The sequence below is a fragment of the Chelonoidis abingdonii genome, chromosome 9 (genome assembly GCF_003597395.2).
Source record: "Chelonoidis abingdonii isolate Lonesome George chromosome 9, CheloAbing_2.0, whole genome shotgun sequence".
In the NCBI taxonomy this organism is placed as follows: domain Eukaryota; kingdom Metazoa; phylum Chordata; order Testudines; family Testudinidae; genus Chelonoidis; species Chelonoidis abingdonii.
The window spans coordinates 66,884,178-66,897,225 of NC_133777.1; the positions used below are offsets into that span (position 1 = coordinate 66,884,178).

Consider the following 13,048-nt stretch of genomic DNA (forward strand, 5'->3'; position numbering starts at 1 on the left):
CACACGAACCCTTTGCATGCGCCACAGGCTCTTTGTTTAATGTTGCAGCAGCAACACTCCAGAGAGATGCTGCAGTTGTCAGAAGGGAGTAGGGTGACCAAACAGCAAGTGTGAATAATTGGGACGGGAAGGTAATAGGAGCCTATATAAGAAAGCGACCCAAAAACTGGGACATTTGGTCACCTAGAAGGGGTAAACACTCAATTGGGGTAAGGGCCCATTTTGTGGCCGAGCTAAGGACCACCTTGGAAGCAGCATGCAGGATGGGGGGGACGGCTTGTCTTGTCCAGGGCCTTACGAATACAAAGCAGCAGCCAAACCCTTTGCTGGAGGTCAATAGGAATAACAGTCCTGCCCGTCTTCCCTGGTTCACCAAAGACCACCCCATCTCATTCCCCACCCTCGTCACCTAAAGGGTTATCCAGGGTTGGGGGAGCGGGGGACAGCAGCGCTAGGACTGTTTGGGGCCTTGCTCCCCTGCTGCGTAAGACATGGTCTAGCAGGACTGCCCGGGATGGGGGAAAGTGGGGCAATTTGCCCCAAGCCCTGCAGGGGCCCCCAGGAGGACATAGTACTCTACAGTATTGCAACTTTTTTTGTATGGAACAGGCCCCTGAAATTGCTTTGCCCCAGGCCCCCTGAATCCTCTGGGCCACCGGTGCTCAGGGGAGCCCGACGCTACTGGGATGGGCGCGCTGGACATGCAGAGAGGGGGGACAAAGGTTGGCTGCAGGACAGAACCTGCCCAGCAGCAGGAGGCGGAGGCGGCCGCCCAGTGCTCCCGGAGGCGGGGGAAGGGCTGTCACATGTCCGCGCTGGCAGCGGCAGCCCCCTCCTACCCGCCGGCTGAAGAGGAAGTGCCGCGCGCTCGGGGCGAGCTCAGCTGGCAGCGCTGTGCAGGCTCCGTGTGCGGGCGGCGGCGGGTACGGGAAGGCCGCTGGTGGAGGGCGAACCGGGGCCAGCTGCTGCCCCGGCGGGCGGAGGAGGATGAGCAGAATGAGGCGCGCCTGGCTGCTGTGGGCCGCTTTCTGGGCCCTGCTGCTCCCGTGGGTAAGCGGCTACCGTGCGGGCGACGCCGGGCCCGGTGATCGCGGGGAGGGCCGTCGGCGGGGCCAGCCGGGTCCTAGGAGGTGCGCCGGCCTGGAGGCTGTGGGGCGGGGGCCGCTGTGGGAGAGAGCTGGCGCTGCAGTGGGAGGCGAGGGCCGATGTAGTGGCAGGGAGGGCTGGGGCTGGGGGGGAAGGGCTGGCAGGGGATGTGGGAAAGGAGGGGCGAGAGTCGGCAGGGGGCTGTGGGGTGAGGACTCTGGGAGAGAGCTGGAGTTGTGGGCGGGTGAGGGCTGGCAGGGGGTTGTGGAGCGAAGCTGGCGGCGGGGGGGAGGGCTGACGGGGCTGTGGGAAGAGCGGAGGGGGGTGCGAGGGCTGTGGGGGAGAACTGGAGCTGTGGGGAGGTAGATACAGTGTGGGAGTGGAGGGGGTGATAGACCTGGGGGAGGGGTGTGGCATGATGTCATGTTGAGGAGAGGTTGGTTGGCATCATGTGGAGTGTGGTTGAGTTCAAGGTCCTGGACTGTGCAGTGTGAGCTGATGGTTGCAATTGCAAGACTGTGGAGTAGGGTGATGAGGTGGTAGTGGACATGGGTCCTAGTCACGTGGGCTGGTGTGAATGGGTTTGGGTGTAGGACTGCTTGTGTGAGCTAATGTGACTCTGTGTCAATTCTGCTGTGTGCAAAAGGTGTCTTTCTGTCCCAGCTGATGAACTGGTTGTGATGAGAACCAGTCACTTTCTCCCCTGTTGGGAACTCTGCTCACTTTCAGAACCAAACTAAGTCATAGCTGTTGAAGATCTGAAATGTCTGTCTGCTAAAGATGGATTGGCTCTTTTGGGTTTTCCAGTTTCTATCCAGGATCAGAAGTAAAACTGCTTCAAGCATTATGACAGGCCATCCTGGTAGTATTTCTAGCTGGGCCTGGATTGTCAGGGTATTTCCAGTCCAACTCTGCAGACTAAAGGTCAGAAAAATGTCAGATAAATATATAAACTTTCAGATGCTTCCTAACCTCACACCCGCTCTTTTGAGGTCCATTCTATTGATAGGTCAGTGCTGATTGGCCTCTGCCCACAGGAGGAAACTTTTTATAAACATACCTATTGTTACAACTTATCAGCTCCACAGCGACAGGTTAGTATAGCTGTTGTTTTAAGTACAGTGTTGTGTTGACATGCTCTTAGTAGGATTATGCAACATGCGTAAAACACTGGCTGTCATCTAGAGCCTGTATACATTAACAATGAAACTATGACTACTGCTAATGGAAGTTAAATGGTGATAGCAATGTTGGGACCGTTTTGCAAAACAATGTAGTAGTGTAGTGTTGAAGAAGAAGTGATCACTTGTTTAGAAAAAAGATTACTACTTATGAAAAATTAGCGCTGCGCTTTCATAACACCATATTTATTTATACCTCTCTCATTCATACACAAGAAAGTTCTGATAATGGAAGGGGCTAATGTGAACGCCTCTAGTTCTTGCTGCTCAGACTCGCTCCTGTCTCCATTTGAAGTAAGATGATGAATATCATGACTTTTAATTGCCAGCAGTTTGTATTTTTAGATGAATGGGCTTAGTTTAAGAGGTAAAGATTGGCATTTCTTTTGCTTATTATAAATCATTAAATAACTCTTCAAAATGTAACTTTATCTAGTAACTGAAGGACTGTACATTTAAAGTACTAACAAGCTCTGACTATTTTCACACTTTGCTTTGTGAGCAGATGTTCACTCTTGGAGCCTGATAAAATGAGTTGCTCTTAAGAATTTTTGCCATTCAAACCAGACAGACCTAGAACTCTGAAACAACTACACAGGAGCACCTCTTGATTTTTTCTCCTTTTATCTGAAGGTCTCATTTGCTATAGGAGATGGTTAATAACACAGAGAAGTACAAACTATTAGTGAACTTCCTATATATATGGCACGCATAAAATTCCAAGCCTCTTTTTTTTTTTCTACTTCTCTCTTGCTTATTAATATGGCTTAAGTCTATGCCTGTCAGATAACAAAAAGAAATCTACAACAGGGCTCACCGATTCCTTTTGTTCTATTAATTCATTCCTGATGTTAAGGTAAGTGCCTCTTTTAAGAAGAGTCAAGATGACCAGTTTGAAATTATGGCTTAATTTTCCATAGTTCCCAGTCAATTACTTTCTTCTGGCAACACCTAACAAGAAATGACACCTTTCATTAGTCACCTTCTAGATATAATTTTTTTAAATTATAGATCTTTATCTGGAACATGGAAAAGAAATGTTACATATTTCCTTTATTGTGGACAAATTCATATAGTGCCTGACTATTTGATGAGTCTGCATTTGTTTTATATTTAATCAAGTGTGTATTAAACTGGGAAATTAAGAATTTACCTTAAAAACAAAAAAAAGGCTTTTAAGTATTTATAATAAATATAGTTTCAGAATCCATCCTCTAATGTGCCCCTCCAACAATCTTGCCAAAAGACTGTTGGCAAGAATTGTGAATAATATATTAATTTTTAAAAAACATAATTATAGGAATTGCCATGCAATAACCTTGTCTCTGTCAGTTAGTGGCCAGCTTTGAGAAATACAGGTTGAAGAGTGCTATATCAGAAAATTATTATGAAATTTGTTTATTGAGCACTTTCAGAAATCAGTTTTCAGACTTTAGCATCTTCATTTTTCTTTAATTCTGTGCCTACACACACGCAAAAGGTATAAATTATAAAATCCTGTCTTAAAAATCCTTTAAAATCAGAGTGGATAAAAATCAATGATTTTGAAAAAATCTTGTTTTTTTCCTTTAAATCAGATTTTTTTGATAAAATGCTTTTTTCCTCAAAAAGTATATCTAAAGATAGTTTTAATTAAGATACAGTATAGCTCACAGATCTCTCATTATTGAATAGGGATTATAAGTTCTAATTTTATAGTATGAGACAATATATTCATGTAATGTTTAAGAAAAGTTTTGTAAATGAGTTCCAATAGTTCATGGATTAGGGACCCAATCTTATGGGGCTCCAGGGGCTTCTGTATAGATTATTTAGGTTAATGTTTCTGTTTACCCAATGGGACTCAGTGCTCAGTCTAGAAGAGGGGTGGGCAAACTTTTTTGGCCTGAGGGCCACATCTGGGAATAGAAATTGTATGGTGGACCATGAATGCTCAGAGAATTGGGGTTGGGGTGTGGGAGGGGGTGAGGGCGAGGGCTCTGGTTGGGGGTGTGGGCTCTGGGGTGGGGCTAGGAATGAGGAGTTCAGGGTGCAGGAGGGGGCTTCAGGCTGGGACAGGGGAGTGAGGTGCGGGAAGGGATGCAGGCTCTGGCTGGGGGTGCAGGCTCTGGGTTAGGGCTGGGGATCGAGTTTGGGGTTCAGAAGGGTTGTCTGGGCTGGGATCGAGGGGTTCAGAGGGTAGGAGGGGGATCAGGGCTAGGGCAGGGGGTTGGGGCATGGGGAGAGGTTCAGAGGTGCAGGCTCCAGGTGGTGCTTACCTCAAGAAGTTCTCAGAAGCAGCAGGATGTCCCTTCTCTGGCTCCTACATGGAGGCACAGCCAGGTGACTCTGCACGCTGCCCCGTCCGCAGGCACTGCCCCTGCAGCTCCCAGTGGCGTGTCGGAGGGGGAGCCATGCCATAGCTTTCAGGAGTCGCATGGAGCAGCCCCTGACCCTGCTCCCTGGCTAGAACATCGAAGAGGGGGGTCATGCTGCGGCTTTCGGGAGCTGCATAGAGAAGCCCCCAACCCTGTGTCCCAGCTGGAGTGCCTGAGTGGGGCCATGTGGCTGTTTCTGGGAGCTGTGTGGAGTGGCTGCCAACACTGCTCCCTGGCTGGAGTGCTGGAGCAGGGCAAGCCCCAGATCCCACTCCCCAGCGAGAGCTCAAGGGCCGGTTTAGCACCACTGACGGGCTGAATCCATCCCATGGGCCATAGTTTGCCTACCCTGGTCAAGAAGATACTGTCAAAGATACTTAGTTTTGCAGTTCTCAAACTGTGGATTTGTGTCTCCAGAGATAACATGCTTGTTATCAGCAAAATTGTTTTTAAATAAATAAATAAATAATATATAGCGGTGAGAAATAACAGACCTCAACCCTATGGTTCCTCTGCAAATTTGTGTACACAGAGTCAATCCCTTATCTCTCTCTAAAAGTGCAAAGTTTCAAAAAGTTTCAAAAGCTTGAATGTTTAACTAAATTCAAAAATTCATATGCTGGTTTTGTTAAAATATATGTTTGCTGTTGAAGGAGAAAATTCCAGAAATACGTAACATTGTTGTCTTAGTTAAATAAAACAATTTAAATGCCTGTCTAGTGGTGATCTCCTCCTAATACAGCATGGCAAGAAAATCCTCCAAATATTGATTAACCTGTTGAATTAGAGATAGTTTACCTTCCAATGACTTCATAAATATCTGCTTTAATTACCTTTGGTAAATGAAATAACCAAACAATCATTCATTTTCTGATACAGCTGTAAAACTCCTCTGAAAAGTTTTCAAAATAAATCAATCACTTAAAAAATGTATAGTGTGTACCTTCTAAAAATGAAACCTACATCTATCTCTGAGTTGTGAAGAATATATATTAAGGTTATAACAACCAACAAGAATGCACTTTTATGTAGAAATCCATGATTATATAGAGTCTTCCTGACTGTATAAAATATAGCTATTTTGATTTACAGGTGCCCAAAATAATCTGCAACCAAGTATTCCCACAATTTAGAATTAAGTCTAAAATTTAAATCAAATGTGGGGGTGCTGTTTATATCCTCCCTTTTCTCCCATCCCACAAAAAAACACTCCCAAACCAACTAGCAAACCAAAACTTCCAGGCCAAGACTGAATCTTTAGAATTGCTATAACTCTAGGAAAAACATAAGGCTTAATCATACATCTACTGCTCACAAAAGTAAATTTATATGAGCATTCCCAGTGAGGACTAAGCACGTGAGAGAAGGTATTTAAGATGGGGCCCATGACTTGTAATGTAGATTTGTACACCACATCCTCTATGCTGGCTATATCAGTTGTGTTTTTAATAACCTTTTTTCCAGTTTAAAGGGAATGTTAAATCTTATGTGTAGAATCTAAGAAAGCTTGCTTGAAGGTTTCTGTCACTTTAGGTTGGTCTTCACTGTGTGTGTGTGTGAGAGAGAGAGAGAGAGAGAGAGATGAATATGCTGCATTTGAAAGGTACTTGAGCATCACTGTTTCCTTGCTATGGTTAGCCATGCAAACTCTGATCAGTTTTCCACTTTTTTATCTGCATTACAGAATCAAAGCCAAGTTGTCAAGGTTAAGTTGTTACCTATTCCATTTCTTTTTTTGGATATTGAAAGTTTTAAGTTGTCCTATTCTTATTTAGAAGAATATTATTTTTCCACTGATAGTGTAAACTGTTTTGTCTAATGCAGAAACTTCATATTATAGGTAAATGCACAGGAGGGAATCCTGCATGCTTCTGGAAATGGGATACCCCCATTAACAAAGGATTACTGCATACGTTACAATCCTTCGTGGGTATCTCTTCCAAATACCCTGGATAACATTGTAAGTCATTATGTAGCTATACTGTCTAAGAATTATAAAACCAAGAACAGTTTTGGATCAAGTGGAATTTCTAGGAGAAAGTACTGAGTAAAATCAATGCTATGTTAAATGTATACCCCAAATTAAAAAACATAGAAGACCAAAAAAGTGCCACCATGGCTAAACTACTAAGAAGCAGTTAGAGGCAAAAACGCATCCTTTAAAAATTGGAAGTTGAATCCTATTGAGGAAAACATAAAGGAGCATAAACTTTGGCAAGTCAAGTTTAAAGGTATAATTAGGAAGGCCAAAAAAGGATTTGAAAAGCAACTAGCCAACGACTCAAAAACTAACATCAAAAAATTTAAGTACATCAGAAGCAGGAAGCTTGCTAAACATTCAGTGGGGTCACTGGACGATTGAGTTGTTAAAGGAGCACTCAAGGAAGACAGAATCATTGCAGAGAAACTAAATATGCTTTGCATCAGTCTTCACTGCAGAGGATGTGAGGAAGATTCCCACACCTGAGCCATTCTTTTTAGGTGACAAATCTGAGGAACTGTCCCAGACTAAGATGTCATTAGAGGAGGTTTTGGAACAAATTGATACAGTTAACAGTAATAAATCACCAGGACCAGATGATATTCACTCATAGTTCTGAAGGAACTCAAATATGAAATTGCAGAATTACTGTGGTATGTAACCTCTCATATAAATCAGTTTCTGTCCCAGATGCCTGGAGAATAGCTAACGTGACCACTAATTTTTGAAAAAGGTTCCAGAGGCGATCCCAGCAATTACAGGCTGGTGAGCCTAACTTCAGTACCAGGCAAACTGGTTGAAACTGTAGTAAAGAACAGAATTATCAGACACATAGATGAACACAATTTGCTGGGCAAAAGTCAATATGTCTTTTGTAAAGGGAAATCATGCCTCATCCATCTATTAGAATTCTTTGAGGGAGTCAACAAACGTGAACAAGGGTGATCCAGTGGGATATAGTGTACATAGACTTTCAGAAAGCCTTTGGCAGTGTCCCTCACCAAAGGCTATTAAGCAAATTAAGCAGTCCTGGGATAAGAGGGAAAGTCTTCTCATGGATCAGTAACTGATTAAAAGATAGGAAACCAAGGATAGGAATAAATGGTCAGTTTTCATAACAGAGAGCGGTAAATAGTGGTATCCCCCAGGGGTGTGTACTGGGACCAATGTTGTTCAACATATTCATAAATTATCTGAAAAGGGGGTAAACAATGAGATGGCAAAATTTGCAGATGATACAAAATTACTCAAGATAGTTAAGTCCAAAGTAGACTGCAAGGAGTTACAAAGGGATCTCAAAACTGGGTAACTAGGCAGCAAAATGGCAGATAAAATTCAATATTGATAAATGCAAAGTAATGCACCTTGGAAAACAATCTGAACTAGACGTACAAAATGATGGGGTCTAAATTAGCTGTTACCACTCAAGAAACAGATCTTGGAGTCATGGATTGTTCTCTGAAAACATCTGTTCAATGTGCAGTGGCAGTCAAAAAAGCTGATAGAATATTAGGAACCATTAGGAAAGGGACAGATAATACAGAAAATATCATAATGCCTCTATATAAATTAATGGTATACACACATCTTGAATACTGCATGCAAATCTGGTTGCCTCATCTCAAGAAAGATATATTAGAATTGGAAAAGGAACAGAGAAGGGCAACTAAAATGATTAGGGGTATGTAACAGCTTCTGTATGAGGAGAGATTAAAAAGACTAGGACTTCAGCTTGGAGAAGAAAAAAGAACTAGATAAGTTCCTGGAGGATAGATCCATCAATAGCTATTAGCCATTGGGCAGGGCTGCAATGCCATACTCAGAGTGTCCCTAACTTCTGTTCGCCAGGAGCTGGGAATGGGCGACGGAATAGATCACTTGATGATTACATGTTCTGTTCTTTCCCTCTGGGGCACCTGTCACTGGCAACTGTCGGAAGATAGGATACTGGGCTAGGTGGACCATTGGTCTGACCCAATATGGCCGTTCTTATGTTCTATGTTCTCATTAGGATAACTTTTTAATGGGTGCCACTGCTTATCTGCTGTCAAAAATAATCATAAAAAAGAATTTCTTAAATTTAGTGCTGTGAATGTATATTTAAGAGTAAGCCAAACATCCACAGTACCCCAAATGATACTGTCATGCTGTTTAGACACCAAATTTTTAAAAAACCTTTCAAAGCCTAATATTGAAATGCATTAATAAAAGTTGCTGATTTTTTATTTCTCTCAAAGTTTCATGCTTAGATTTAAATACTCAGCTACTCCTCAAGTGTTCGTAACTCTGATTTTTGAGTATCAAGTCAGTTCTTGGCAAAAAAAAAAAAAAAAAATGTTAAAATATTTATAAATTAAAGTGAAATTGACTTTTGTTGTTTTCCAGACTGAATGAATCTCAAAAGTCAAAATGGAGAAAAATGAACTAGATTTTAAAAATATTTCAGTTAAGTGTTCTCGGAGACACTTTGAGTTGAAGTGATTTTGTATGGAATACACCTTATTTTAGAACTTGATCTGTGTATAACAAGAATTGCCAATATTGATCAGTGTGTGCATTTGGGTAAAATACTAAAATGTGTATGTTAAAATATATTTAATTGCAAATGGGTTTTCAGGTGTTAGTATTTTAATGATTATTTGGAATTTATGTCACCATGCCTTAGTCTTGATCAAAACTTATCCTTGAGCCAAGATTAGAAAAATCCCACATATACATGTTAAAGCTGTTTTTTTTTCCCCTTTCCTTTTGCTACCCTTGATGTGGTTGGTAAATGCTGTAGGTTTGGAAATGAGAGAAATATTTTTTCCCTTGATACATAAACAAGGCTGACTCTGTACAAAACTAGAGGAAGTGTAACAGCCATCTTTCTGTCAAGGACCTACTGTGGCCAAACATAACTTGACTAGCCAAAGAAAACAGCTTGTTTTTTTACACAGGACTTAGTAAATGTTTTTAAAACTAAAATTAAATATACGGAAAGAATATTTAAACTACTACTACTTTGTTTTAGGGCTAGGCTACTGTCTTGGTGTGAGTGCTGCAAGAGAAACAGAGTTTGGATGTGTATCTGAGTCGCTGCTGCTTTGGCTGGTGAAACTCGTGTTATGACATAGTTGGATTCTCTAGAGCGTTGCTGTCTACTGCTCAGCATAAACATATTCTGAAGACTAGTTTACAGAGTAGCATTGGCCTTGGAATAGGCTTTAAAATGGTTAAGACTGGTTCAGAAATCTCAAATATACTTAGTTGCTTATTTCTATACTTTTAAATTGTTTTTGTGATCTTAGTATTGCAATGAACTCACATGAACATGTCCCAGAAAGTTTATTCCTCTCCCCCTGCTGATTTCCTATTTTGAATCCAACATGCTGAGTCAACTATTCCATTATATTTCTTAATAGGTCTATTTACTCCCTGTAAATAAATGTTATAAATAAATGGGAGAAACCATACTGGAAACTAATCTTTGATTTTTAATTTTAACTTTTATACAACTTTTGATTTTTGTAGGCTTCCAGTAGTTTGGAGAACTTGACCTCCAAAGTGTTCTGCAGTAATTCTGAAGTTCCTTCTACTCTTGTAATAAGGGACAAGGCAGTTGTAGTGATGAGGGGAAACTGCTCATTTGTGGATAAAGCCAGAACTGCTCAAAGTCATGGTGCTAAAATACTGCTGATTGCCAGTAAAAGTGGTCTAGTAAGTTCTAACATTCTATAGATTAATCTTTGTTAAAGTGACATTGTCTTAGTTGCATTTATTGTATTTTGACCTCTGTGGTTGTCTATTCTTTATACTCAAAACTACTAAATGAAAAGGCTTATCTTTGTTTTCCACTAATTTTAGTTGCATAATCCTTCAAGTGAAAATTTTATATTTTATTAAGCATTAATATAATCCAGTACCTGTACACAATCATTGCTACAGAAAAGAAAATCGCTAAAAATATCAACTAATACAGAAGAAAAGGAGAGAAATTGACAGTAACAACTGCAAGATAAGAACAGTCCTTTTAGGTCATGTTTTATCACTTTGCCAGACATGAATGTCCTTTTTTTCTTGCTCTTTTAAAATATTGGATATCTATTTATGTACATTATACTTGTATTTGCATTTGCGCAAATACATTTATATACAGCAAAATACAATATTGATAGTATAGCATCATTGATAATTGTCAGTTTAAAAAAACTGAGTTGAACTTGTTTTAAAAAGTGGGTTATCAGAGTCAGACTATTGAGTTTTGATTATCTACATAAAAGCATAAGACATTTACCAGAACATCTCTGGGTCTATAATGTCAGCCTTTTGGTGTCTGTAACATAGTTTTCCTTAAAATGTCTGAGAGTTTTTCTCTGTAGCTTTGAATCGTGTCTGCTGATTTTTGTTTGTGAACATAAATACTGGCATTCAGAGGATAATCTGCATATAGAGTTGTGTTCTGCAAATATGCTATCAAGTCCTCTCATATAGGGTTTTATGTTTTAGTCTTCTCCTTCAGGTAACAAGACTGATGTACAAAATGTAACCATTCCAGTTGCTCTTATAAGATATTATGATATAATGGATATGCAGCAGGTAAGTGACAGATAAAATACTGTAATCATTTATGATTTGTATAATTTTTTTCATAATTACATTTATGATCTATCATTATATGATGATCTGCCCCAATATTTTTATCAGGTAGTGGCCAGTTAGGCATGCATACTGTGTTTTTTCCTTGGTTCAAGTGTTTAGACAATATCTGTCTTCTTTCTTTTTCAGAGAAAGGGGATTGAGATTTCAGTCATGAAAGCATTAACTCGCTCTTTGACTCTTTCAGGCTAATCTGTAAGAGTGTTCCCTCAACTTATAGAGCAGACTTTATTTCAGTTGTCCACTTGTTCATGCACTGTAATCTGTTTTTACACTTTATTGAAATGTACAGATTAGAAAAAGACAAACGCTGAATTAGAAGAGAATACAGAACTGAAAATGTCATGACCAATAGCTAGCAACTCTTCCTTTTGACATATGGGATACTGTATAGGACAAAACAAAGATTACACGTGAATTACTTTTATTATAGTGTGACAATGCAATATATAATACTAATGTTCCAATAACAGATAGCAATTGAATTTTTTTTCATATTTTATACAACTTTGATTATCTGAAGCTCAGTAATTCAGAACAAGGTAATTTTTCCTAAGTTCTATTAACTGTATCAAAAGTTACTTCAAATTCCAAATGCATTCAATGCCCCTGTGATGTTCAGATAATTGAGATTATATTTTTCTGAAATTTGTGATATTTCTTGAATAGAAAGTAAAATAATCACTAGGTTGCTAGCACACTCCATTCGTTCACTATTGAATCCTCCCTTCCTCATCTCTGCTGGCAACTCCACTGTACAGTAACTCCTCACTTAGTCATCCTGGTTAATGTTGTTTCGTTGTTACGTTCCTGATCAATTAGAGAATATGCTCGTTTAAAGTTGCACAATGCTCCCTTACAATGTCTGGCAGCCACCTGCTTTGTCCACTGCTTGCAGGAAGAGCAGCCAGTTGGAGCTAGCTGGTGGGGGCTTGGAACCAGGGTGGACTGGCAGCCCCCCATCAGCTCCCTGTTTCCCTAAGTTCCCTGTGTGGCAACCACCCAGCAGGCTATCAATTGCTGGCTGTTCAGCTGTCCTTCCCCTCACTACCTTGTGCTGCTCCTACCCTCTGCCTTGGAGCTGCTCTCCGGAGCCGCCTGCTTTCTGGAGGGGGGTGGGGGCGGAGGGAGGAGGAAGAGGGGCTAGTGTCAGGGTGTTCCCCCTCCCCCCTGCTCCTGCACCCCGCTTACCCCAGTTCCAAAGAGCAGGGGGAAGCATGACAGGGCTCAGGACGGAGGGAGCTTGCTGGCAGGAGCTGCTGTCTCAACTTGTTGATCTGTTTAAAAAGGCAGTGTACTTGGAATGGGGTCAGTGTACTTAAAGGGGCAATGTGCATCTCTCTCTCTGACACACTGTGTGTGTTACTGTCTCCCCTCCCTCCATTCATGCTGCCTTGTAGAATGTGAGGCTGCATTAAAAACAATGTGTTAAGCCTTGAGGACTCAGCTGATTGCTAGTTCATCATTTAGCAGTAAGGCAGAATATCCCACCCTCTGACTTCACCACCTCAGCCAAGCTTCACAATCGTCATCGCTGTGTACCAGTATTAAATTGTTTGTTTAAAACTTTTTGTGTATAAATTTCCCTGGAACCTAACCCCTTCTGTTTACATTAATTCGTTTGGGGAAATTGGATTCGCTTAGCATTGTTTCACTTCAAGTTGCATTTTTCAGGAATGTAACTACAATGTTAAGTGAGGAGTTACTGTATCCTGTACTGTATTCCCTTGTCATGTTTGGTTCCTCTCTTGTTCTTCTCCCACATCCAGGCTATTCACAAATCTGTTAGCTCTTCCTCTGCATCA

The 13,048-nt window shown here is 41.2% G+C and overlaps 1 protein-coding gene across 5 annotated transcripts in view; it reads left to right on the plus strand.

Moving 5' to 3' along the window:
• Positions 1–853: 853 nt before the first annotated feature.
• The window catches only part of SPPL2A (signal peptide peptidase like 2A), a 46,982-nt gene continuing 34,787 nt past the window's right edge, over positions 854–13,048 (plus strand). For all 5 annotated transcript variants that reach the window (XM_032790604.2, XM_032790603.2, XM_032790606.2 and 2 more), the window contains exons 1-4: positions 854–1,050; positions 6,465–6,584; positions 10,119–10,304; positions 11,094–11,183. In XM_032790604.2, the coding sequence (XP_032646495.1) occupies positions 988–1,050; positions 6,465–6,584; positions 10,119–10,304; positions 11,094–11,183 (459 nt within the window). In that variant the 5' untranslated portion in view covers positions 854–987. The remainder of the gene's footprint in view (positions 1,051–6,464; positions 6,585–10,118; positions 10,305–11,093; positions 11,184–13,048) is intronic.